Source organism: Muscardinus avellanarius, assembly GCF_963383645.1.
Source record: "Muscardinus avellanarius genome assembly, chromosome: 16".
Taxonomy (NCBI): Eukaryota; Metazoa; Chordata; class Mammalia; order Rodentia; family Gliridae; genus Muscardinus; species Muscardinus avellanarius.
In genome coordinates, this window is record NC_137802.1 from 50026593 (window position 1) to 50052745 (window position 26153).

The following is a 26153-nucleotide window of genomic DNA, read 5'->3' on the forward strand; positions in this document are numbered from 1 at the left end:
CCTTTTCGTTCCTCTGTCTACACAGCTCATCTTTCTTCTCCTTGGTTAGGTACCACAGTGGCATGTCGAGAAGGTAGTTGAAGGTTGGCCCAGAGTCAGAGTCACTCTTCTCAGTTTCCTTTTCATTGTCGCTCTCTTCATTTTCTTCTTCATCTGGAACCTGAAGGGCATATTAAAATGAGGATCAACAGGAAATTCAAAACATACAAACAAAAGTGCCAATGAGACTAACCAAAGCACTAACAAGATCACCTTTTGCTGGGCTTCTTTCCAGGCCTTCACAGGATCAGAATCATATCCCCTCTGAATCAGAACTTTAATTAATTCTTTCTTAGGCTTATTTTCTATGAAAAAATAAAAGTAAAGATATGGTTTTGAGCAAGATTTTAGAAAAGGGATGGGTTTTATTACATTAAGACAAAAGATTAGTCAAGTGTGATGGTGCATGCCTGTAAGCCCAGTACTTGGGAGGCTGAGACTAGATGACTGTGAGTGTGATGACAGCCTTGCCAAGTAGCTCATCAACCTGGCGAGACTGTGTTTTAAAATTAAAATAAAATATAGTTGGGGTATAACTCAGAGATAAAATGCTTCTGGGTTCAATCCCTAGTACCACACACAAATACAAAGACAAAAGTTTAAAAACCAGGTGTGGTGGCACATGCTTGTAATCCCAGTACTTGGAAGGTTGAGACAGGAGGATTGCAGGTTTGAGGATAGGCTCAACAACTTAGCAAGACTCTCAGAAAGACTCTCTATTAAGATCCTGATTAAAAAAAGAGAACATAGACACGCGTGGTGGTGCACGCTTGTAATCCCCGCGCTTGGGAGGCAGAGACAGGAGGATAGCGCAGGTTCGAAGCCAGCCTTGCTGGCTTAAGAGACCCTGTTTCCAAATAAAAATATAAAAAACAGGAGTATGGGAATGTAGCCCGGAGGTAGAAGGGTTTCCAGGAACCCCAGTACCACCAAAAAAAAAAAAAAAAAAAAAGACTTCCGGGAAGATGGCGACCGAGAAAAGCGGGGCTTAAGAGCCCCGCTAACAACAAATCTCCATTACCACAAAATCAGCGCCTTTCATAGCCAGAAAACACCATCACCAGAGAAACAAAAAAATCACCAGGCTCCAGAGAGAAAGCGGGCTGAGAACAGAGCTCAGAGCCACAGAGGAGATACACCGGCCTCACGCCCGAGGACGCGGCAACAGAGCCATACTGCCGGCAGCAGCGGCGAATTCACCGGACAGCTACAGTAAGCCGAGGTGAGCCGCTGCAGAGCAGCCAGGCAGGATCTTTCGGCGCAGGGAGCATCTAAAGCTCCCAGTGGCTGAGCTCAGCACACACTGCAGGGACTCAGAGTGGAACTCAAAACCAGAGAAGAAAAAATACGCCAGCCTCACGGCCAAGGGCGTGACAGCAGCGCCATATTGCCACCGGCGGCAGCAGCAGTGAATTCACCGAGTCCAGTACAGCTACATCTGCGTACTCAAGAACAGTGAGTCAAATTGCGGGCCACAGAGGAGAAATCCCAGTACTGTACTCCCTGGGACTTGACCCAGTGGGGGAGTGGCGGTGGCAGAGATATCACACCATAGGAGAACGTGCAACCTGGCACCCCCCATAGTCTTAAGCAGCCTCTATCGACTCCCTGGGTCAGAGACTCTGTGATACAACTCAGTAAAGGAGTAGTGGGGTCAAAGATACTACAGACTCGAGATCCAGAGCACCTTAAGCGAAGTCATAGTGACCCAAGGGAAGAACCCAGAGAAGGCACAAACTTCCGAAATCATGGGAAAGAGGAATAACACTGGAGCAATGAATGCCCACAACCCCACAACATCAGAACCCGATAAAACAGAAAATCAGAGATTTCTAGAAGAACAAATCAGGAAAATAACTGTAGAAATAATAGAGGTGCTTCGAAAAGAATTCAGAGAGAGCCAAAAAGAGATAAAGGATGCAACTAATGAAGTAAAGGCCTCAATTCAAAGCATGAACAACCGATTAGACCACATGGAGAACAGAATCTCGCTCTTAGAAGATGATCATTCCAAAAATGAACGCATAGTTTCTAATCTAGAAAAAAATATCCGACAGCAGGAATCTGACATTGAAGAAATATGGGCCCATTTTAAGAGAGCTAACCTAAGAATAATTGGAATAGAGGAGGGAAAAGAAAGTGAAACCAAAGGGATCAACAGTCTCTTCAAGAAAGTAATAGCAGAAAATTTTCCAAACATAGAGCAAGAGGTTGATACACAGGTCCAGGAAACTTATAGAACTCCCTTTAGACAGGATCGGAGAAGAGGATCCCCACGCCACATAATTGTCAAAATGACCAATGTGGAAGCCAAGCAGAGAATCTTAAAGGCAACAAAAACAAAGGGCCAAGTGACATTCAGAGGCAAACCAATTAGAATCACTCCAGACTTCCCAAACCAAGTCATGAGAGCCAGAAGGGCTTGGAGTAACATATTCCAAACTCTGAAAGAAAACAACTTCCAGCCAAAAATGTCCTACCCAGCAAAACTTTCTATCAAATTAGATGGGGAAATAAGAAGCTTCCATGACAAACAGAAACTGAAGGAATTTATGTCTTCAAAACCAGCACTAGAGCAAATACTCAAAGAGATTAACTACAAAGAAGAAAAAAAGTAACACACACCAGATCCAGTGAAACAAGATTTTCCATCCAAAAGACAACTAAGATTGGTTATCTGTGGAGATTCATTTTTTATGTTAGTCTTTTACCTATCTCTTAATTGTATTGTTTGCCTTTATTGTTAATTTTTAGGATGTCTAGTTGGAATATTAATATACCTTCAGATATAGCATTTGGAAATATTTTATCCCATTCTATTAGTAACTTTTAACTCTGTTTACATTGTCTTTGGATATACAATATTTTTTTTTATTTTTTAGGGAGTTTGTATACTCATCTGTTGCCTGTGCCATTGAAATCATATCCAAGAAATCACTGCCAATTTCAATGTTGTGAGGTTTTATGACCCAGATTTTCTTCTAAAAGTTTATAGTTTTAAGATTTATATTTAGGTCTTTTATCTATTTTGAGTTAATATTTGTATATGGGATTAGGTAAGGGTCCAATTTTATTCTTTTTCATGTAAGTATTATTTTTTGACAATATTTAGTTAAAAGATTATTATTTCCACCACCAAATGTTCGTGGAAACCTTGTCAAAAATAACTTGACAATATAGGGAAGAATTTAGCTTTAGGCTTTTATTTAACTCCAGTGGTTTATATATCTGCCTTTAGAACAGTACTACACTGTTTCAATTATTGTAGCTTTATATGGTTTGAAATCAGAAAATATATATCTTCTAGCTTTGTTCTTTTTCAAGATCATTTTGGGTATCTAGAGTCCATATTCCATATTAGGATAGATTGTTTTCTGAAAAATAAATATATAAATATATGATAGTTTCACCTAAAAAAAATAGAATAAAAATATTCTCTGGTAAGAAAGAAAGCAAAAAGAAATATTGAAATGTTATCTTTAAGTCATCAAAAGCTTGGTATCAGACAAATGAAACTGTTATGTGAAATTATCATTTTTAATTTTGGATAAATTGCTATAATACTAGATGTCAACCACTAAGCCAAGCATGGGAAGGAGGGATGGGGAGAGAATGGGGTGGGGGCTGACTGGGCGATGTGTGCATGTATGTCTACAAAAGTTTGTATCCCACTAAGATGTATGAATACAGTGTACCAATAAAAAAAAAAAAAAGAAAGAAAGAAAAAAAAGAGAACATACCCAAACATGCTGGTGAATGTTGTCTGTAATCTCAGTACTTGGGAGGCTAAGACAGGAGGATTACAAGTTTTTGAGAAGAGTCTCAGTATGTAGTGAGACTCATCAACCTAGTGAATCATTTTCTTTTCTGGGATTGAACCCAAAGGCATTCTACCTCTAAGCTCCTCCTCCAACCTTTTTTTTCCCCTACTGGGGATGGAACCCAGGGGCATTCTACCTCTGCGCTACACCCCCAGCCCTATTTTTTATTTTGAGACAAAGTCTCACTAAATTGTGGAGGGCCTTACTAAGTAGCTGAGGTTGGCCAAGAAACTGCAATCCTCCTGTCTCAGCCTCCCAAGTGCTGGAATTACAAACATTTGCCACTATACCTGGCTTTATGAATATCTTCTTAAAATAAAAATAAAATAGGGCTGGGGGTATAGCTTGGAGGTAGAATGCCACTAGATTCAATTCCCAGCATCAGCAGCAGCAACACACACACACACACACACACACACACACACACACACACACACACACACACACGGCCATGGCTGGGTATGTAGCTTAGAGGGTAGAATGCCTCTTGGTTCAATCTTCAGTACTCCCCCCAAAAAAAGTTATCTCAAGAGCTGGGCGTGGTGGCACACACTTGTAATCCCCACGCTTGGGAGGCTGAGACAGGAGGATCGCGCAGGTTCAAAGCCAGTCTCAGCTACTTAGTGAGGCTCTCAGCAATTTAGTGAGACCCTGTTTCCAAATAAAATATAAAAAAATGGGTCTGGGAGTATAGCCCAGATGTAGAAAGCCTCTGGGTTCCACCTCCAGTACCACAAAAAAAAAAAAAAAAAAAAAAAAGTTATCACAAACTATAAATACCTAATCAGATATTTAAAAAATATAAGTAATCAGGTAAATGAAATAAATTTTATTTTCCTTCCTCCTCATTATTATGCTCACCAAAAGTATTTATAAACTTTAGCATAACTAGTTTTAGTAAAGGCAGTTATTTAAAAAACATACCAATTATTATTTTGCCATCTATTTTCTCTAAGATAAAGCGAGCCTGATTATTCAGTTTGGCAGATTCAGCACCAAGCATTCCTAGAAGCCATTCTTTTCTTAATCCGTAATATTTGAGCCTGAGTTCAAAGAAGTCTCTTAGAATATCCAGCACAGTGTCATACTTTTTTAAACACCCTACGTGGTCAAAAAGCACCTGGAAAGGAAAATAAGATTAGAGCCAAGAGTTAACAAATTTGGTAAACTTTATTAAATTAATTTTTCATTTAAGTCGAAAATCTCTCATAAGACATACCATAGAGTTGCAGGTGAGGCTAGTTTGGAGTTTGAAGACTTTGTGCAGTCCAACTCTCTCTGCCTCTGCCAGCTTTTCTTCAGTCATCTTCACGACAAACTTCACAGTGGTATCTGTGTGGTACTCCCGATAGTCTGTTATGAGAGGGGGTGTCTTCTCTGTGCCATTCAACATAGGTTCTAGAACCTGTTCTTTATATGTCTAAAGAAAGAAATAATCCTTTTGTAAGGAATCTCTTGAACAGTTAAGAGCAATAGTACAAAAGGTCTCCTGACCACAAAACCAAAAAGGAAACCCAGTTACTTACCTGGGTCCATGTTCTGATCGGAAGCTCTGAGATTTCAATGGTTGTAGAATTAAGAATAGCGACTTCACCATTAATCACATATTGATTTGGTGCCAGCTCTTCAATAGTACCCTTGAAATTCTTGTAACTTGGAAGCTAAATTGATATTTTAAAAAAGAATATATTCAAAATGTGATAATAAAGACAGAAACCACAAAGGTATCCAACAATAAGTCTAACTATAAAGAATGAAGTAAATTTTATATTTCTGTCCTCTTTATCCATATAGTCCACCCAACTGAAACAGAAAAAAATAAGAGTTTCTAACATGCACAGAATAGTCACCATTGGCAAAGGTTCTTCTCCATCCATCAAACGTCTGATATTATTTACAACTTCACGAACATCGAAGTTGGGAATTTTGCAGGACCACCCGGTTCCAATTCCTTCAGCACCATTTATCAGGACCATGGGTATAATAGGAATGTACCATTCAGGCTCAACTCGTTGATTGTCATCATATAAGAACCTTAATGTGTGATCATCTTTTGGTGGAAACAACAACCGAGCCAAGGGGCTAAAGGAAACAATGAAAGAATGTTATTTTGAAAGAATATTGGCTTTGACACTTAGCTTTTATGGAAAGAATAGGTGTTATTTCACACCCACATGAAAATGACCTTGGCTTTATTTGCTAATATTCATTTAACAAGTCATGAGTACTTTATGCCAGAGATAAGAAACATAAAACTTTAGCTCTCAAAGAATGTACGTTTTTGCCAGGCGTGGTGGCGCACGCTTGTAATCCCCGCACTTGGGAGGCTGAGACAGGAGGATCACACAGGTTCGAAGCCAGCCTCAGCTACTTAGTGAGGCTCTCAGCAACTTAGTAAGAGCCTGTTCCCAAATAAAATATAAGACAAGTCTGGGAATATACCCCGGAAGTAGAAAAGCTCCTGGGTTCCACCCCCAGTGCCACACACACACAAGTACATTCTTTAGTATAGAAAGACAGAAAGTAAACATACATTTTTGTCAGGTGGTTAGGATAAATGTTAGAAGAAAAATAGAAAAGATATTAAAAGTGTGGTAAGAAAAGAAGCCAGGCACAACAGATTGTGCCTGTATTCCCAGCTAGCTGGGAGGCTGAGGCAAGAGGATTGCTTGAACCCAGGAGATTGAAGAACAACCTCGGTAATAGCATGACCCATCTCTTTGTGGTGGAGGGGGTAATCCCAGAACTAGGGAGGCAGAGACAGGAGGACTACAACTACAGTTCAAGACTACAACTCAGTAACTTAGACCCTGTTTCAAAAAATAAATATATAAGGTGCATTCTGGTAAGATTATAATTGAGCAGAGAGAAAGCCTGAGGGATACTTGGAAAAAGTGTTACAAGCAGACCTAAAGAGGGAAGGTGCTTGACATATCTAAGCCCAGGCCAATAGAGCTGAAGCAGAGGTGATATGAAATCAAAAGGTATGGGGAGTGGAGACGTGGATCACAGAAGGTCCGTTTAGCTAAATTTACTCTGAATGAGGTTAAAAATTCAGAACCAGCTGGGCGGGGTGTGGTGGCGCACGCCTGTAATCTCTGTACTTGTGAGGCTGAGACAGGAGGATCGAAGCTTTCAGGACAGTCTCAGGAGGTAGTGAGACTCATCGACTTAGTGAAACCCTGTTTCCAAATAAGAAGTAAAATAGGGCTGTCAGACAAAAATTTAGAGATAGGAGAGAGGTTGGAACTGGAGATTTATTTATTTATTTATTTGGTACTGGAGATGGAACCCAGGGGCATTCTTTTGCTGAGACACATCCCCACCCTATTTTATTCTTTATTTTGAAACAAAGTCTCATTAAGTTGCAGAGGGCCTCACAAGTTGCTGAGGCTGGGTTTCAAACCTGTGATCTTCCTGTCTCAGTCTCCCAAGTACTGGGATTATAAACTTGCACCACCACACCTGGCTGGGACTGGAGATTTAAAGCTATAAGATAGATTTATGGAAGATCATTTGGGAAGCTGAGTACAGATAATAGAGACCTGATAAAGGATAGGCCAATATTTAGAGGTTAGGAAGATGAGAAGTACCCAAAAAAGAAGGATAATAAGGAAGAGAACCAATGGTCTATCTGCTGTCATAGGCTAAATAACAAAATATTTTAAGAATAGTGTTGAATATTGGTGAATGTTTAGAGAGGTGAAAATTTGCCATTCCTAAAATTGTACAGATTTATAAAGGAAGCAAAATTTCAACTGTGATATTTAGCAAAAGCCAAAGTTTTCCTTACTCAGGCACAAACTCTACCTTAGGGCTTTTCAACCTTAGTACAACTGACAATTTGGGCTGGCTAATTCTTTGTCATAAGGAGCAAACCTATGTACTGTAGGGTGATACACACACATACACACATATGTTTGTGGGTCTGGGGAGGGACCCAGGGGCATTCGACGTCCGAGCTACACCCCCTGCCCTATTTTTTATTCTTTATTTTGAAACCAGGTCTCACTGAGTTGCAGAGGGCCTCACTAGGTAGCTGAGGCTGTCCGCAAACTGCAGTCCTCCTGTCTCAGCCTCCCGAATGCTGGGATTACAAGCGTGTACCACCACGCCTGGCTGTAGGGTGGTGTTTATAGTAGTACCTCTGAGTTCTACCTATCAGATCATCAGTATTTCCTAATTAATTGAATTTTTGTTTTTTTGGACTTATACTGCCCTAAATCTGGACGAAGTCATTAGTAACTGAAAGCACACTCACCTGAGCATTGTGAAGATGTATCGAGGACTGGCAGAATCCTTGCCACCATGCAGCCTGGTACCAAACTGACCAATGGGCTGCAAGAGGTTCAGATTATTGCTACCCACAAAATTCTGAGCCAAATTGATGATGGTCATCATCAGTGACATCTGGGGAGAAAAAAAGATTCATTAATCTGATCCAAAGTCTTTTAAAAATACACACTGATTATTTTGACTAACTTTCATTATAATATTGTAAAGATTTATGTAGTCTAGATGTTTACAGTGATTTTTTTTTTTAAGATAAATGTTCACTCTACGTTCAAGGCTCTTGCCTAACAATAATTTCTGACTTTTAGTTCTACTTAATTTTTTGTGTGTGTGTGTGTGGTACTGGGGGTGGAACCCAGGGGCTTTTCTACCTCCGGGCTATACTCCCAGACCTATTTTATACTTTATTTGGAAATAGTGTCTCATTAAGTTGCTGAGAGCCTCACTATGTAGCTGAGGGTGGCTTCGAACCTGTGTGATCCTCCTGTCTCAGTTTCCCAAGCGCTGGGATTACAAGGGTACGCCACCACGCTCGGCCTAGTTCTACTTAACCTTGAATTGAAAGTTTCTTTACCATCCGAAAAATGAAATATTTTTATTGTTGTATCATTAACACTTGTCTCTTTATTTATTTATTTATTTTTTTGCAGTGCTGGAGATTGAACTCAGGAGCATTCTACCTTGGAGCTATATCCCCCAGAGCCCTGTTTTTTATTTTGGTGGTACTGAGGTTCCTGGAAACCCTTCTACTTCCAGGCTACACTCCCAGACCTATTTTATACTTTTTAATTTGGAAACAGGGTCTCCTAAGGCAATTCGGCTGGCTTTGAACCTGCGCGATCCTCCTGTTTCTGCCTCCCAAGCACGGGGATTACAAGCGTGCACCACCATGCCCAGCTTTATTCTTTATTTTGAAACAGGGTCTCACTAAGTTGTGGAAGGCCTTACTAAGTCCAAGAGGCTGGCCTTGAACCTGCAATCTTCCTGTCAGAGCCTCCCAAATGCTGGGAATACAATCGTGTGCCACCACACCCAGCTCACTTAGCTCATTTCTAATATAGCATATATCACTTTAGTCTACAGTATGCCTGTTGGCCCTCTGATTATATGATGATGATAGCCGGGTGTGGTGGTACATGCTTGTTATTCCCGCACTTGGGAGGCTGAGACAGAACTGCACAGGTTTGAAGCCAGCCTCAGCTACTTAGTGAGGCTCTCAGCAACTTAGTGAGACCCTGTTTCCAAATAAAGCATAAAATAGGTCTGGGATTATAGCCCAGAGGTAGAAAGCCCCTAGGTTGCAACCCCAATACCACACACACACACACATACACACACACACACAAATATTATGATGATATCATGAAGGTGGGATCTGATATAAGGTAGGCACGTAACCAATGTTAGTTGGATAAATATTTACTGAGTCCTTACTATATTGATTTAAAGCAATGAGGAGTAAAACCATTAAATTTAAACTTCTAGAAATTTAGCGGGGTGTGGTGGTGCATGCTTTGTAATCCTAGTACTTGGGAGACAGACAGGAGAATCACAGGTTCGTGGCCAGCCCCAGCTACGTAGTGAGGCCCTCTTTCAAAATAAGGAATAAAATATAGGTCTGTGGGTACAGCTCTGAGGTAGAATGCCCCTGGGTTCCATCCCCAGTACTAAATAAATAAATAAAATTCTAGAAACTTAGCTGGGCGTGGTGGCCTATGCTTGTAATCTCAGTATTTAGGATGCTGAAACAGGAGGATTACAAGGTCATGGCCAGCCTCAGCAATTTAGTAATGCCCTTTGCAACTTAGTGAGACCCTGTTTCAAAACAAAACAAATAAAAAACATAAAAAAACAGTGATAGGGGTACAGCTCAGAAGTAGAATAGCCATGGGTTCAATCTCCAGTACCAAAAAAGTTTTCTAAGGTGCGCATGGTGGCACACGTTTGTAATACCAATACATGGGAAGATGACACAGGAGGATCATAGGTTCAAAGCCAGCCTCAGCAACTTAACAGAGGCTCTTAACAATCTAATGAGATCTTGTTTCCAAATAAGAAATAAAATCAGGTAAGGAGCTGGGTGTGGTGGCCCAGGCTTGTAATCCCTGTGTTTGGGAGGCTGAGACAGGAGGATCGCACAGGTTTGAAGCCAGCCTCAGCTACTTACCGAGACTCTGTTTCCAAATAAAATAAAAATAGGTGTGTAGCCTGGAGGTAGAAAAACCCCTGGGTTCCACCACCAGTAACACACACACACACACACACACACACACACACACACACACACACACACGAGGGGTAAGGGGTGTAGCTTAGAGGTAGAATGCGATTCAATTCCCAGTACCTCAAAGAAAATTTTTCCTCTAGAAACTTGTAAGCAATCTAGTTCTTTTAAACTGTTTTATATAAGCCAGGCGTGGTGGTGCACACATGTAATCCCCAGGCTTGGGAGGCCGAAACAGGAGGATTGCACAGGTTTGAAGCCAGCCCCAGCTACTTAGTGAGGCTCTCAGCAACTTAGTAAGACCCTATTTCCAAAAAAAAATATAAAATAGGTCTGGGAGTATAGCTTGGAGGTAGAAAGCCCCTGGATTCCACGCCCAGTACCACAAAAAATAAACAAAACAAAAACTGTTTTATATAACAAGTGCAAAAAAGGTAAATCAATGACAAAATGAAAATATGTTCATGTAAAGTAAAACAATCCAGATATATGTAAAAAGTGAAAGTTGCCCTTTCCAATTCCTAGGGTTAATGAAAGTAATCATTTGGGAATGTATTCCTCTAGACATTTTTCTGTAAGCATTTTTCTGCATATTTTTTTCCCCACCTGCCAAAAGACATTCATCAGCAGTAGTGCTGAGTTTAAGCTATATCATTAATTCCACACAAAAATGCGTCACAACTTATAACAATTTTCTAACTGGGTAGTCAGTCTGCATGCCTAAATTCTGATATCATATTAAAATAAATATCCTTGTAGGAATATTTCTAGAAATAAAACTGTTAGGATAAAGGGTAATCATAGTTTGATAGATTTTACTGAATTATTTTGTACTAAGTACATAGCAGTTTATACTTGCACCAAACATATTTGGAGGATAACTTTGCAATTATTTCTGCTTTCTGGATTGGGTGTTTACCTCACCATGGTGGTAAGAGGACATTTCTGCCACTGATCCAGCTAACTGGGCAACCTTCACCTCTCGCTTGTCATTCCGTTTGAAACATGTAAACAAAACCTTTCTCTGACCCGGTTTCAAACCTTTAAAATGAAGAACAAACATTAGCACTCTCAACCATTTCTGGGCAATGATTTCCATTTTATGACAGACTAAAAAACTGGAACTCACCATCCACCATCGATGGAATAGATCGCTCGTTATCAGAATTTGAGAAGAGAATAAGTTCTTTGTTTATGAAGTCATTATATGTCAGATAAGTGGTAGTTTGTCCATATAAATAATCCTGAGGGACCAAAGAGAATATTACAGGGTTTGGTTTAAAACAAAATACTGGCCTTAAACTTCTTAAACTATCATTTCTATGAGAATTCTTAAGTCCATCAAAAATATAATCATGCACAAGTATTCCATGTTTTAAAGATAAAGGAAGCTGGGTGTGGTAGCACACATCTATAATCCCAGTACTTGGGAAGCTAAGACAGGAGGATCACAGCAAGTTTGAGGATAGCCTCAGTAAGTAGTGAGACTCTCATCAAACCTAGCAAGACCCTGTTTCAAAACAAAAATAAAATTTGGCTGGGAGTGTAGCTCAAAAGAAAAAAACAAAACAAAACAGTAATCTTAATTGCTACAGTTAAGGAAAAAAAATGCATTGCCATTTAATTTTTTTCAGGTCCAGTACATTTACACAGTAGTCTAAGAATATAAACAGTCCTGCATCTTTCATTTAACAAAGAAGATACATACTAAGAAATACATTATGAGGTGATTTGTCATCTAGGAAACCTAGAGAGTACAGACATACACACACACACCCAGGCTATGTACCATATTTATATGGCAAAACCTATTGCATCTAAGGCAATGATGATGAACATGAGACTAAATCAAGCACAAGAGAAAATTATGCTTCCCTGAAAGCTGGTAAACCTGAGACATGAGGCTGACACTGGCATAACAGAGCATGATGTTTCACAGTGAACCTTAAGTTTTAAGATTTAAAATATGGATGAAGCCGGGCACCATGGTGCTTGCCTACAATATACCAGTAAGAGAAAAGCATACAATTAAGTAATAATAGTCAATACATAGTCATCTGTCATCACTCCTTACGCTGACAATCAGTTTGTTCACACCAGCACTGCCACAAACACAAGCAGGCCTTGCCCTGAGACCTCATGGGCACATTTTAGGTGATGAGAATGTGCAGCTCCACCAAGACAATGTAGGATCAGTGCTGCATATGGGTCTATTACCAACCAAAACATTGTTACCTGGAACATTACCATCATTTTTTAATTAAATTTCATACTGAAATAATTATTAAATTTAAGTTGCTATAAAATTAACTCTAAAAAGTTGGTCAGATAACAAATTTTGTAGAAAATAATTAAAATTTTCACCTCAGGAAGGCCAAGTAACTTTCGTTGTCTTCTATCTTCCATAAAATGAGTTAACCATTCCTTTCGATCATCTACCTGTTTTTTGCTAAAGGCCTACAAATGAGAAGATATCATTGTTAACTAATATAGGTTCCAATCATGTCTCTTCTATAGACAACAACCAAAATTCTGTTTTCTAGCCAGGCATAGTGGTGCATACTTGTAATCCCAGCATTCGGGAGGCTGAGACTGGAGGATCACGGTTCGTGGACAGCCTCAGCTACTTAGTGAGGCCCTCTGTAACTTAGTGAGACCCTATTTCAAAATAAAGAATAAAAAAACAGGGCAGGGGGTGTAGCTTGGAGGTCGAATGCCCCTGGATTTCATTCCTAGACCCGCTTAAAAAAAAAAAAAAAAGGTTTTCTAAATTATCTAGATCCTGGCTGGGCATGGTAGCACTCCTATAATCCCAGTACTTAGGAGGCTAGAGGATTACAAGTTCAAGGAGAGCCTCAGCAAGCAGCAAGACTCTCACCAAACTAGCAAGACCGTTTCAAAATAAAAATAAAATTGCGCTGGGGGTGTGGCTTGGAGGTAGAATGCCCCTGGGCTTAAACCCCAGTGCCAAAAAAAAAAAAAACCCAAAACACATAAAAAATCTGCTAGGAATGTAGCTCATAGGTAGAATGTCCCTAGGTTCACTTGCCATTACCAAAATGTAAATAAATGAAATCAGGCCTCAGCTATTTAGCGAGGCCCTTCGCAACTCAGTGAGACCCTGATTCAAAATAAAGAATAAAAATAGGGCAGGGGGTGTAGCTTGGAGGTCGAATGCCCCTGGGTTCCATCCCCAGACATGAAAACAAAACAAAACAATAAAACAAAAAACAAACAATAAAAAAAAAAAAACCCTCAAACTCACTAGGCTGATTGCAGCATCATCTTCAGGCCCAGAATATTTAAACTGGATCCGATGTCTTTTCATATCTGCAAAGTATTCCTTAGCTTCTTTTGATGTGCTGGTGCCCAAACCTACAAGACCAAGCATATAGCATGTTACCCCCATATAATCATATAAAAGTATATAATAAAATTGAGATATTACATATGGATTTCATTACAAACCTTTGTAATACTTGACTTTCCATTTTTTATGATTTGGAGTAGAACTCTTCCATTCTTCAAATTCAGGAAGGCTGTAGAATGGTATTTCTTGCTTGTTTTTAGACACCTATGATAAAGAACAGATGTTTCAGCTTTGTACATTGTGGGCTCCCCTGTATACCCTCACACATCACTGGTTTATATGTAAATCCAGGTTCAAGTAGAGCCTTAGAGTAGCTATTATTTTGTATTCTAGAAATTTGTATACCTTTACAATGGGAGTGATAAATTCCTCTAGAAAACGATGTCGCAGGAGAGAGGGCCAATTGTGATGAATAAAATTAATCAGCAAGCCTTTGATATGGGAACCATCTTGGTCCTAAAATATTTGACAAAGAACAAAAAATACTTAGAAACTAAAAAGTGGTTCAAGTCTAAACTCACTATATATGTAATACATATATAACACAAACATATCTGGTTAGATTTTCTTAGAGACAACTAACAAAGCTTCTAGTTAAATATTTCTCTTTATGGCAGGAAAGCAATGTCACTTATATCAAAGTGTGCTTTGCCATGCTTGATATGAGCCGATAGTACCAATGACTTGGGAGGTTGAGGTAAGAAGATCGCTTGAATTCAGGAGTTTGGAGACTAGCCCCCATGGGAAACATAGTGAGACCCTGCCTCAAAACAAACAAATGCTTAGTTTAATAATTTTCATAGTACTGGGGATGGAACCCAGGGGCACTCTACCTCTGAGCGACACCTCCAGCCCTATTTTTTACCCCCCCCCCTCTTTCTTTCTTTCTTTGGTGGTATTGGGGTTCCTGGAAGCCCTTCTACCTCCGGGCTACACTCCCAGACCTATTTTATATTTTTGAAACAGGGTCTCTTACGCCAGCACGGCTGGCTTCCAACCAGCGCGATCCTCCTGTCTCTGCCTCCCAAGCGCGGGGATTACAAGTGTGCACCACCACGCCCGGCTTTTATTCTTTATTTTGAAACAGGGTCTCACTGAGTTGTAAAGGACCTCACTAAGTAGCTGAGGCTGTCTGTGAACCACGATCCTGTCTCAGCCTCCCAAATGCTGGGATTACAAGCGTGCGCCACCACACCTGGCTCAATCTAAAATATTTGATAACAAATCTGACCTGATCTGTCATAATCATTATCTTCCCATAACGAAGAGTCTTCAATGAATCTTCATCTTCATAGCTTTTCTTGTACTGAAGACCCACAATTTTGATGATATTGTTGATTTCCGCATTTTCCATGATCTGAAATGGACATATACCATAAAAAGAGTAATGTTTATAAATTTGAAAAAAACAAAGAAATAAAAAAGAAATAACTATATGTGAGTTTCTTTCTTTTTTTTTTTTTGTGGTGGTACTGGGGTTCCTGGAAGCCCTTCTACCTCCGGGCTACACTCCCACGGGCTACACTCCCAGACCTAGTTTTTAACTTTATGTGGAAACAGGGTCTCTTAAACCAGCGAGGCTGGCTCCGAACCAGCGCGATCCTCCTGTCTCTGCCTCCCAAGCGCGGGGATTACAAGCGTGCGCCACCACGCCCGGCGTGAGTTTCTTTTAAGCTCCTATATTTTGAATTATATTAGTCTATACTTTAGTAAGTCAGAAAGGTCTCTTATGCTATAATGTACTTCTACATCCCTTCCCTCTTCTCTTCTTTGTAGTGGGGATAGAACCCAGGGTCTCACACATGTTAACCACTCCCAGCTTCTTAAAATAACAATATAAATTTCAAAACACTCAATGAGAAAATGAAATATAAGCATGAAATCCAGCATCATAAACTAGATTTAGATTCTAAGTTAGTTTTATATTCTACCTGTTTATGAGAAGCTTCCCGGACATTGAGTATTTTTCCTCTAAGAGGGAAAACCCCATATTTGTCTCTTCCAACCACACCAAGGCCTGAAACAGCCAAAGTTTTGGCTGAGTCTCCTTCAGTCAGGATAAGTGTACACTCAGTGGAGTTTCGGCTTCCTAAAATAAAAACACACAAATTATTTTTAGAACATTTAGTTCAACCTTAAATACTAAATCAGAAATGCTGTTAGTAACCATACAAATGGTTTATAATTCATAACAAGTAGCTTAGAGTAAAATCGAGCCAATATTATATTTTGTATGTGTTTTAATTAAAAGCTCATAGCAACTAAAACGTGTACAGTAGATACCCCTCGCCCCGCTCTCGTCCATGATTCACTTACCTATGGTCAACCATGGTCCAAAAATATTAAATGGAAAATTCCAGATCCAAACAATAAGTTTGAACTGTCTAATGTTTTCAGTGACACAAGGAAGCCAAACATAGTATTGCCTGAGCTGTTAAACACTATATATGCTATCCATCTGTCAGTCATTTAGTAGCTGTCTTGGTTATGAGATCAACTGTCTTGGTATCTCAGCACTTATATTCTAAATAGCCCTTATGTGGTAGCCAAATGCTACACTACAATGCCTGTTATTAACTTCACTTATCACATAAATGTTGTTAATATTATTTGATAGAAAAGGGGAGTATAGTATAAGATGTAATAATATAACTTATTATTACGGTACATTGTTATAATTGGCTTATTTTATTATTTACTATTTTTAATCTTTTACTTGGCCTTTAACATTAAGTATGTAGAGGAAAAAAGTAATATATATGGGATTTGATACTATTCATGGTTTCAGGCATCCACTGGAGAGTCTTGGAATATATCTCCTACAGATAAGGGAGGACTATTATGCCTTAGTTTCTTAAATTAATTTCTCATAATACTTATACTGCTGCTAAACATTCATTTAAATTTTTTTTTTTTTTTTTTTGCAGCACTGAGGATTGAACCCAGGGACATTCCACCTCTGAGATATATCCCCAGGCCTATTGTTTTATTCTTTATTTTGAAACAGGGTCTCACAAAATTGCAGAGGGCCCCACTAAGTAGCTGAGGCTGGCCACAAACCTCCTATCCTCCTGTCTCAGCCCCCCAAATTTGGGGATTACAAGCATGTGCCACCATTCTCAGCTCATTTGATTATTTTATTTTCAAAGTAGTTATCAGGAAGAGTTGGGCATGGTGGCGCATGCCTGTAATTCCCACGCTTGGGACAGTTTCAAAGCCAGCCTCAGCTACTTAGTGAGGCTCTCAGCAACTTAGTGAGACCCTGTTTCCAAATAAAATAGAAAATAGGTCTGGGAGTATAGCCTGGAGGTAGAAAGCCCCTGGGTTGCACCCCAGTACCACCAAAAAAAAAAAAAAAAAAAAAAAAAAAAGTATTCATTAGGTAATAGAAGATAACTATATAACTATATAAACATTCTTGTTTTATATTCCAAAGTAGCCATCTCAACATTATAATAGCCTCAAATAGAAAATGACCCAAATGTTCAATAACAGGGAATTGGTTTATTTTTACTTATTATTTTAGTAGTACTATGGATGGAATCCAGGGGCCTTCAACCTCTGGGCTATACTTCCAGACCCATTTTATTTATTTATTTATTTATTTCGGGGTCTGGGGATGGAACCCAGGGGCATTCGACCTCCAAGCTACAGCCCCTGCCCTGTTTTTTATTCTTTATCTTGAAATAGGTTCTCACTAAATTGCAGAGGGCCTCACTAAGTAGCTGAGGCTGTCCATGAACTGCAATCGTCCAGTCTCAGCCTCCCGAATGCTGGGATTACAAGCATGGACCACCACATCCGGCTCCATTTTATATTTTATTTGGAAACAGGGTCTCACTAAGTTGCTGAAGCTGACTTTGAACCTGTGCAATCCTCCTGTCTCAGCCTCCCAAGTACTGGGATTGCAAGCATGTACCACCACACCCAGCTTGGAATTGGTTTATTTTTAACAAAGTATTCTATTGAATATTAAATGTCAAGGAAAAAATACCCATAGTATGTTGTTAATAAAATAGAACAACTCAAGTACAAGATTCAAAGTTTAAAAACATTATTAAATGTGTACCTGCATCATTGGCATCATCAAGTTTGGGAATTCCCTTGATTCTGTTATGTTTTACAGCTGAACACTTCTTGTTTAACTGGATTTGGGCCTTAAACTTTACCCAGTTAAGTATGCTTTCTACGATACCACAGCTAATTGCCTGAAAACAAAAAAATTCTTATTAGGGAAAAAGGGTTTTTATCAGAAATCTAAAATACAAATGTGCCCCCAGGTAAATAAGTCAAATTTAAAGACTGAAAAGAGGTAGTTTAATATCTGAATAGAAGGTGGCAAAATAATTTCTGGATCTCCCCATGTTAAGTTATCACCAGTGAGGAAGCTGGTTCCTTTTGGTTCATTCATTTAATATATGCAGCTGGCCATGATGGCACATGCCTATAATCTTAGTACTTAGAGGCTGGGACAGGACTGTTCAAGGAGACATGTTCAAAGACAGCCGCAGCAAGTATTGAGACTCTCAACCTAGTGAGGCCCTGTTTCAAAGTAAAAATAAAATTGTGGCTGGGGGTATAGCTCAGAGGTAGAATGCCCCTGGGTTCAATGTTCAGTACTATAAAACAAAAACAAAACAAAACAATGTGCCTATATTGCTAAGCACTGAATTACTTGTTGGAGGTATATTAGTTGAAAAAAATTAGAAATGGTCCTTCTCATGTAAGGTATAACGTGGACGACAGAAATAATTTAAGAAGCTACAAATGTAATAAGAATTATGATTAAGTGAAGAGTTTGCTGTATTGGAACCAACTTAGTTGGGGGGAAGGGTAAAAAATAAAGGTTTTTTTTTTGGTGGGTCTGGGGATGGAACCTTCAGGTATTTATCTCTGAGGTACACCCCCACCCCTATTTTGTATTCTTTATTTTAAAACAGGGTCTCACTAAGTTGCAGAGGGCCTCACTAAGTAGCTGAGGCTATCTGCAAACCGTGATCCTCAGGTCTCAGCCTCTAAGACCTCTCGAATGCTGGGATTACAAGTGTGCACCACCATGCTTGGCTAATAAAGGATTTCTTGAGGAAATGGAACTTGGACTTTTCCTGAGTGGAAATCACTGAAAGATGTCAAGAGTCAAAATGAAAAAAATGTATGCTTTAACACAAAAAGGTCACTCAAAAGCATCAACAAGGACTCAAACAATATGAAGGTTAAGAACCTGTTACAGTACTTCAGAAAAGACACAATGATGGGAGGCTACTAAGATAAACAAGAGATAATTCTTATTGGTTAGAGAGGGATAAAAACAAGACTCCTGCCTTTGTTGTTTATCTAACCTAGAAGTTGGTTGGTGCTTTTTTCTTTTGTGGTACTACTAATGATTAAATTCAGGGTTTCTTTACTACTGAGTTATAGCCCCAGTCCTTTTTAAGACAGGATCTCACTAAGTTGCTGAAGCTGGCCTCAAACTTTTGGTGCTCCAGCCTCAGCCTCCCAAATTATTGGAATTATAGTTGCATACCATCACACTTGGTCAGTTGGGGCTTTTTTTTTTTTTTTAGTACTGGGGACTGAATCCCAGAGGTATTCTCCCTCTGAGCTACATCTCCAGCCCTATTTTATTTTTATTTTGAAATAGGGTATGGCTAGGTTGATGAATCTCACTACTTGCTGAGGCTGTCCTTGAACCTGTGATGCTCTTGTCTCAGCCTCTCAAGTATAGGAGTTCCTGATATGAAGGTCAGTGAGTATAGAAATAACTAAATTAGTTTGTGTTAACTTGTGAATCACAGGCATATTTTTTACTTCCTTTAAGAAGGCTTAGAGAAGTGTAATGTGGGAAAAATCACTTTGGTAGAGCTGAAAAGGGCAATGGGTATTTTCATTTTTATTTCCTTCTAAGTACTCACAGCTTTAATGAATTTTTCACTTAATTGGCATGTTGATCCAAAGCTCTTGGCTTGTAAAGTCATGTTTTCTTTTGTCTGAGAGTCAAAAGTTGGGTTTTCAATTAAGGCATTCACAAAAATCCACATGTGATTTTTCACCTGTAATAAAAGTTGATATATCAAGTCACAAAAACATCCACATGATTTATTTTCTTTTCCTTGACTTTAGATAAAGAAAATTGCTAAAATGCCATACCTGATGTGCTTTTACTGCAACACCACCTTTGTTTTTCTTCTTTACTACATCAACAAGTTTAGTCACAATCTGATCAGCTACATAATCAACATGTCTGCCACCCTAATGAAGAAAAATCAAAATGTAAAACTCAGTATCCTCAAAATTATAATAGCAATCAAACACATAAAAGATAATTTAGGCTGAACATTTTGACACTCCTAAAATCTTAGTATTTGGGAGGCTGAGACAGGAAGAAGGAAGATTCAGAGTTAAGACTCAGCAACCTAGTGAGACCCTGTTTCAAAATAAAAGACTAAAATAGGGCTGAAGGAGTAGCTCAGAAGTAGAATGCCCCTGCATTCTATCCCCAATACCACACACACACACACACACACACACACACACACACACACACACAAAAAAAAAAAAAAAAAAAAAAAAAAAAAAGAGGCACACACTTGTAATTCCAAGTACTTGAGATGACAAGACAGAAGGAACTCAAGTTCAAAGCCAGCCTTGGCACTCAGAACCTAGAGACTGTGTCCAAATAAGAAATAGAATTGGGCCAGGAATGGTGGAGCACGCTTGTAATCTTCACGCCTGGGAGGCCGAGACAGGAGGATCGCACAGGTTCAAAGCCAGCCTCAACTACTTAGTGAGGCTCTTAGCAACTTAGTGAGAACCTGTTTCCAAATAAAAATATAAAATAAAGCCGGGCGTGGTGGCGCACGCTTGTAATCCCCGCGCTTGGGAGGCAGAGACAGGAGGATCACGCTGGTTCGGAGCCAGCCTCGCTGGCTTAAGAGACCCTGTTTCCACATAAAAAGTATGAAATAGGTCTGGGAGTGTAGCCTGGAGGTAGAAGGGCTGGCTTCTAGGAACCACAGTACCACCACCACCAAAAAAAAAAAAAAAAAAAAAAAAAGAAGATAAAATAAAGCTGGGCGTGGTGGCAACATTTGTAAACCCAGCATTAGCTTGGAGGTCAAATGCCTCTGGGTTCCATTCCCAGACACACACACACACACACACACACACACACAATAGGTCTGGGAGGCTGGGCATGCCTGTAATCCCCGTGCTTGGGAGGCGGAGACAGGAGGATTGTGCAGGTTTGATGCCAGCCTTGCTGGCTTAAGAGACCCTATTTCCAAATAAAAAAATATAAAATAGGTCTGGGAGTGTAGCCCAGAGGTTCCACCCTCAGTGTCTGTCTCTGTCTCTGTCTCTCACACACACACACACACACACAGAGAGAGAAAGAAAAAAACAGGGTGCTAGGGTTATACCTCAGAGGTAGACTACACCTGATTTCAATTCCCAGTACCAAAAAAGACAGTAAGAACACATAAAATTACCTTGGAAGTAGCAATGCTATTGACGAAGCTAATTTGCTGAAAGCCTTTTTCACTCATTGTTAAACACACTTCCCACCTGTGGTTTACTTGTTCATGTACTACTTTCAATGGATTGCCAGTTTCATCTAACTTATCCTTCAAATACATATCCACATAACTGCGAAATCCTTTTACCTGTATAGGAATTAAAAATAACGGTATTAAGGAAAGTTGTAAAAATTAAAGTTAACAGACAGGATTAAAAAAAAAATCTATGAAATGATGTTGATAGACTAAAAAAATAGTCATTAAAAAAAGAGCAGAAAAGTATTTCAGGTGCTTCTTTTAAGAAATCCTTCGAGCCAGGCGTGGTGGTGCACGCTTGTAATTCCAGCATTTGGGAGGCGGAGACCTGAGGATCGCAGTTCGCAGGCAGCCTCAGCTACTTAGTGAGGCCCTCTGCAACTCAGTGAGACCGGTTTCAAAATAAAAGAATAAAAAATAGGGCAGGGGGTGTAGCTCGGAGGTCGAATACCCCTGCGTTCCATCCCCAGACCCTCAAAAGAGAGGAGACGAAAAGTACCGAATTTATACTTGACAATGATCATAAATTTCTCTCTGTCCTCATGCCCAGGAAAATACTCACTGGCAGCTTATTTCCATTAAGAAAGACTTTTACATCTTTAGTGGATCCAGCAATATCATATGCTCTTCTAACCATCAGTGCAACAATATCTTTGTCCAGGCTTTGCATTTTAAATTTAGACAAATCAGGCTGGAAGGTGATACATGTATAATCTTCTCCACTAAAGGGCTTGAGTTCCATCTCACCAGCTCTTCCCATGTTATCCATCCATGTCTAGGGAGGTAGAGTAAGAAATGTAAAAAATTCAAGTCATTTCACAAACTGGAACTAAATAATACAAATGTACAAATCCTGGAAAATACTCTAATATTTTTCATGAGTACTTCTGTATGACCTAATAGCTTACAAATATTAAATTAGACCAACCATTAATTTCATTATAAATGGCTCTGTCACATTTTATGATTAAGGTACAAGATAGTTATTTACTTGCCTGTTTGAACATTTTCTTATATTCTCTACTGGCTGTTTCCACAGTAAATTTTGTACTAAATATATTACACAACTTGGCTCCATAGCCATTTCGACCACCTAGGCAAATAAATATAAAACATCTTATTACCTCATTGACAGCTTTATTTCTTAATCACTGGCAAAACTATTCAATTATAAGTTTATTCCCATATATTTAACCCTCACACTATAGATAACCATTTAAAACTTTTTTCTTAGCAACTAAATGTTATTTTCCCTCAATACTCTACCTGTTACTTTCTTTTCATCATCGTCATAGTTACTAGAAGTTAAGAGCTGTCCAAATATGAGAGCTGGGACATACATCTTCTCGACTTTATGTTCAACAACAGGAATTCCTTTTCCATTATTCCATATACTGATTAAATTGTTTTCTCTAAGATTGAAAATTTCATTATAAAGCAAATGTTAAAGAAATGCTTAACACTTAAAAACACTTAAATACTATAATTCAATGTGTATAAATTCTCAAGTCTCAAATTCATTATGACTTTTTTTATAGATAGCTTCTGAAACTGAGCATGAACAATTTTTCCAACCATGCTTAGTTCCTGACACTCCTGAAATAAGAGCCAGAAGTGGAAGGGAGAAACCTTTTCCAATATCTGTAAACACACTGATAATGTTGAAAAAGTGGAATTTAAAAAATGTTAGAATAACAAAGGAAAATGAATTATGCCCAATGGAAAGAAAAGGGCAAAATTTGGAAACAATATTACACCATTTTTTGTTTGTACTGGAGAATGAACCCTGGGGCATTTTACCTTCCAGCTTCACTTCTCTTTTTTTTGGGTGGTACTGGGGGTAGAACCCAGAGGCTTTCTATTTCCGGGTTATACTCCCAGACCCATTTTATATTTTATTTGGAAATAGGGTCTCACTAAGTTGCTGAGAGCCTCACTAAGTAGCTGAGGCTGGCTTCGAACCTGCGTGATCCTCCTGTCTCAGCCTCCCAAGCGTGGGAATTACAAGTGTGCGCCACCACGCCCGGCTGCCAGCTTCACTTCTAGTTCTATTTTATTTTTATTTTGAAATGGTCTAAGTTGCTGAGGCTGGCTTTGAACCTGCGATTCTCCCGTTTTACCTTTCCAACTACTGGGATTACAGTTGTATGCCAATACACCTAGTTTACCACTTTTTTTTTTGGTGGTACTAGGTATGGAACCCAGAGGCATTCTATCTCTGAGCTATATCCCCAGCCCCATTTTTAAATTTTATTTTGAAACAGGGTCTCACTAGGTTGATGACAATCTCACTACTTTCTGAGGCTGTCCTCAAACCTGTGATCTTCCTGTCTCAGTCTCCCAAGTACAGGGATTATAGGTGTGTACCACCATGCCCAGCTAGTTTACCACTTCTAAGAGGATCATCAGAGGCTGGAGTGATGTACACTTGTAATCCCATTATCTGGAGGCTGAGACAAGAGGATGACAGGTTCACAGCCAGCCTCAGCTACTTAGGCCCTTCACAACTTAGTGAAACTCTGGTTAAAAATAGAGGGGAAAAAGGGGGGGGGGGGCTGGGGTATAGCTCAGAGGTAGAAATGTCCCTGGGTTCAATCCCAGTACCCCCCCCCCACAGCATTGGTATATTCCTAAGTCCCTTAGCTTTCCTATCCAACAAAGCACATTGCAATGCAAGAGATAAAACAAAACAAAACAAAAAAAACATAAACTGCCCTACTCACCAATAAAATGCTAAAAACTTACATATCTTTTTATTTTTTAAACTCGCCCAAGATTTTAGCTATAATACATTATTATAACTATAGGATACATTATAATACACTTTTTTTGTGTGGGTCTGGGGATGGAACCCAGGGGCACTTGACTTCCGAGCTACGCACCTTGCCCTATTTTTTATTCTTTATTTTACAACGGGGTCTCACTAAGTTGTGGAGGGCCTCACTAAGTAGCTGAGGCTGTCTGCAAACCATGATCCTCTGGTTGCAGCCTCCCAAATGCTTGGATTACAAGCGTGCATCACCACGTCCAGCTTATTATAATACACTATTATAACTTACACTATTATAACTATAGACATACACTATGGTTCTTATTCCAAGTGGTACTTAATATTGTCTATAAAAAGACTAATTAAAACTATCACAATACTTTATGAAATATTATATCAAGACCTTAGAAACATTCAAGTATGTCATGATTAACACACCACCAAAAAGAACCTTAAGTATTTAGTTTATGTCATAACTAACCAGGCTTAAAAAAAAAAGAAAAAAAAGAAACACCTTGACCACTCAACAAAGGAATACCAGCATTTAAAACCAATAATGTTATATCAAATTATTCTCTACCACCACCTACTGGTTTACTGTTTGAATGGCATCATGAGAAAAAGTTTAGACTCCAGATGCTTGGAGTAATTATTGGAGATACTTGCTAAAGTATTTAGGGATTGTCTATGTTTACAGTTTATTTTGAAATTATCCAGAAAAAAAGTACAGGTAAAGAAAAGATGGGAAAATGTTAACAACTGTTTGGCTCTAGGTGGTGGGTTATCTACAAACTATTCATTTTTGCATTATGCCTTTCTGTATTTCTGTAAACCGTTTGAAAAAAGCCAACTTCACCAGAAATCAAAATAAATGCAACTAACAATAACAACAAGCTATATCAAACAAAAAACTAGGTAAATAACATACGGGTCAATTGTGACTCTAATACAAGACATTTTTGGATCCCTTTGTTTGTTGTCCGCAGCATTAACTGAAAGAAAACAAAATACACAGGTGTAAGAAATTAAAATGTTTTTTTCTTTCTTTTTTGTGGTACTAGGGATTGAACCCAGCGGCATTCTACCTCCAAATTATAAGTGTGTACCACCAGGCCCGATTTAAAGTGTTTTTAAAAGCATTTTTCTAGCCAGGCATGGTGGCACATGCTGTAATCCCAGTACTTGGGAGGCTGAGACAGGAGGACTGTAGGTTCGCAGTCAATTACAGCAACTTAGTGAGACTGTTCCAAAAACAAAAATAGGGTCAGGGGTATAGCTTAAGAGGAAGAATGATCCTGGGTTCAATCTCTGGTGTCTGTCACACACACACACACACACACACACACACACACACACACACACACACACACACACACTATATATATATATTTTTAATTCTAGGATACAGAAATAAATTCTCAAGTTACCAAGGAACAGCATTAACAAGGTGTTAATTTATAGCAATTAACTCTATGAATTTTAGAAGAGTTTCTTAAAAAAAAAAAAAGCGCAACTTCTTAGACTGCCTCAATTATGCCAAACAATTATTTGAAATCACAGAAGCTCTGGCTATAGAGGATTTGGTAGGAATAATACTTCTTATGAGCATTTGACCAATAACTCTTTTGTGGGAAGGGAGGTACTGGGTATTGAACCCAGGTCATTCTACCTCTGAGCTATATACTCAGATCTTCTTATTTTGAAATAGGATCTTGGTCTTGCTAAAGTTGTGAGACCCTTGAACCTGTGTGATCCTCCCATCCCAAGTACTGGGAATACGGGCATGCACCACTATGCCTGGCAGACCAGTAAGTTTAAATGAAACAAATTTACTCACCTAAAATCTCATCAAAAATTTTGTATAAACCAGGAACAAATGTGACTTCCCTGTAGTTTATGCCAATATCTTCATCATAAACCCACATTTGCTAGAAATAAGGTAAAAAATATATAGTTATTCTATATTTATTGTCATTGCTATAACATCTTCTAGATTAAATACTAATATATAGTTATGCATATGCACACATACTATATGTATTATGTATATGAACTACAGCCCAATTCCTCATAAAATGAGGTATAG

The 26153-nt window shown here is 39.0% G+C and overlaps 1 protein-coding gene across 2 annotated transcripts in view; it reads right to left on the reverse strand.

The window, feature by feature from the left end:
• TOP2A (DNA topoisomerase II alpha) overlaps positions 1-26153 on the reverse strand; it is a gene marked incomplete at both ends in the record, with an annotated part of 38795 nt that overhangs the window by 10956 nt on the left and 1686 nt on the right. For both annotated transcript variants that reach the window (XM_080713776.1, XM_080713775.1), the window contains 24 exons: positions 2-160; positions 253-344; positions 4785-4980; positions 5080-5280; positions 5387-5521; positions 5711-5942; positions 8122-8270; positions 11297-11418; positions 11507-11621; positions 12742-12834; positions 13643-13752; positions 13846-13951; positions 14093-14203; positions 14979-15104; positions 15679-15836; positions 17817-17955; positions 19660-19797; positions 19895-19996; positions 21235-21408; positions 21860-22072; positions 22293-22390; positions 22564-22709; positions 24996-25059; positions 25905-25995. In XM_080713776.1, the coding sequence (XP_080569902.1) occupies positions 2-160; positions 253-344; positions 4785-4980; positions 5080-5280; positions 5387-5521; positions 5711-5942; positions 8122-8270; positions 11297-11418; positions 11507-11621; positions 12742-12834; positions 13643-13752; positions 13846-13951; positions 14093-14203; positions 14979-15104; positions 15679-15836; positions 17817-17955; positions 19660-19797; positions 19895-19996; positions 21235-21408; positions 21860-22072; positions 22293-22390; positions 22564-22709; positions 24996-25059; positions 25905-25995 (3270 nt within the window). The remainder of the gene's footprint in view (position 1; positions 161-252; positions 345-4784; positions 4981-5079; positions 5281-5386; positions 5522-5710; positions 5943-8121; positions 8271-11296; positions 11419-11506; positions 11622-12741; positions 12835-13642; positions 13753-13845; positions 13952-14092; positions 14204-14978; positions 15105-15678; positions 15837-17816; positions 17956-19659; positions 19798-19894; positions 19997-21234; positions 21409-21859; positions 22073-22292; positions 22391-22563; positions 22710-24995; positions 25060-25904; positions 25996-26153) is intronic.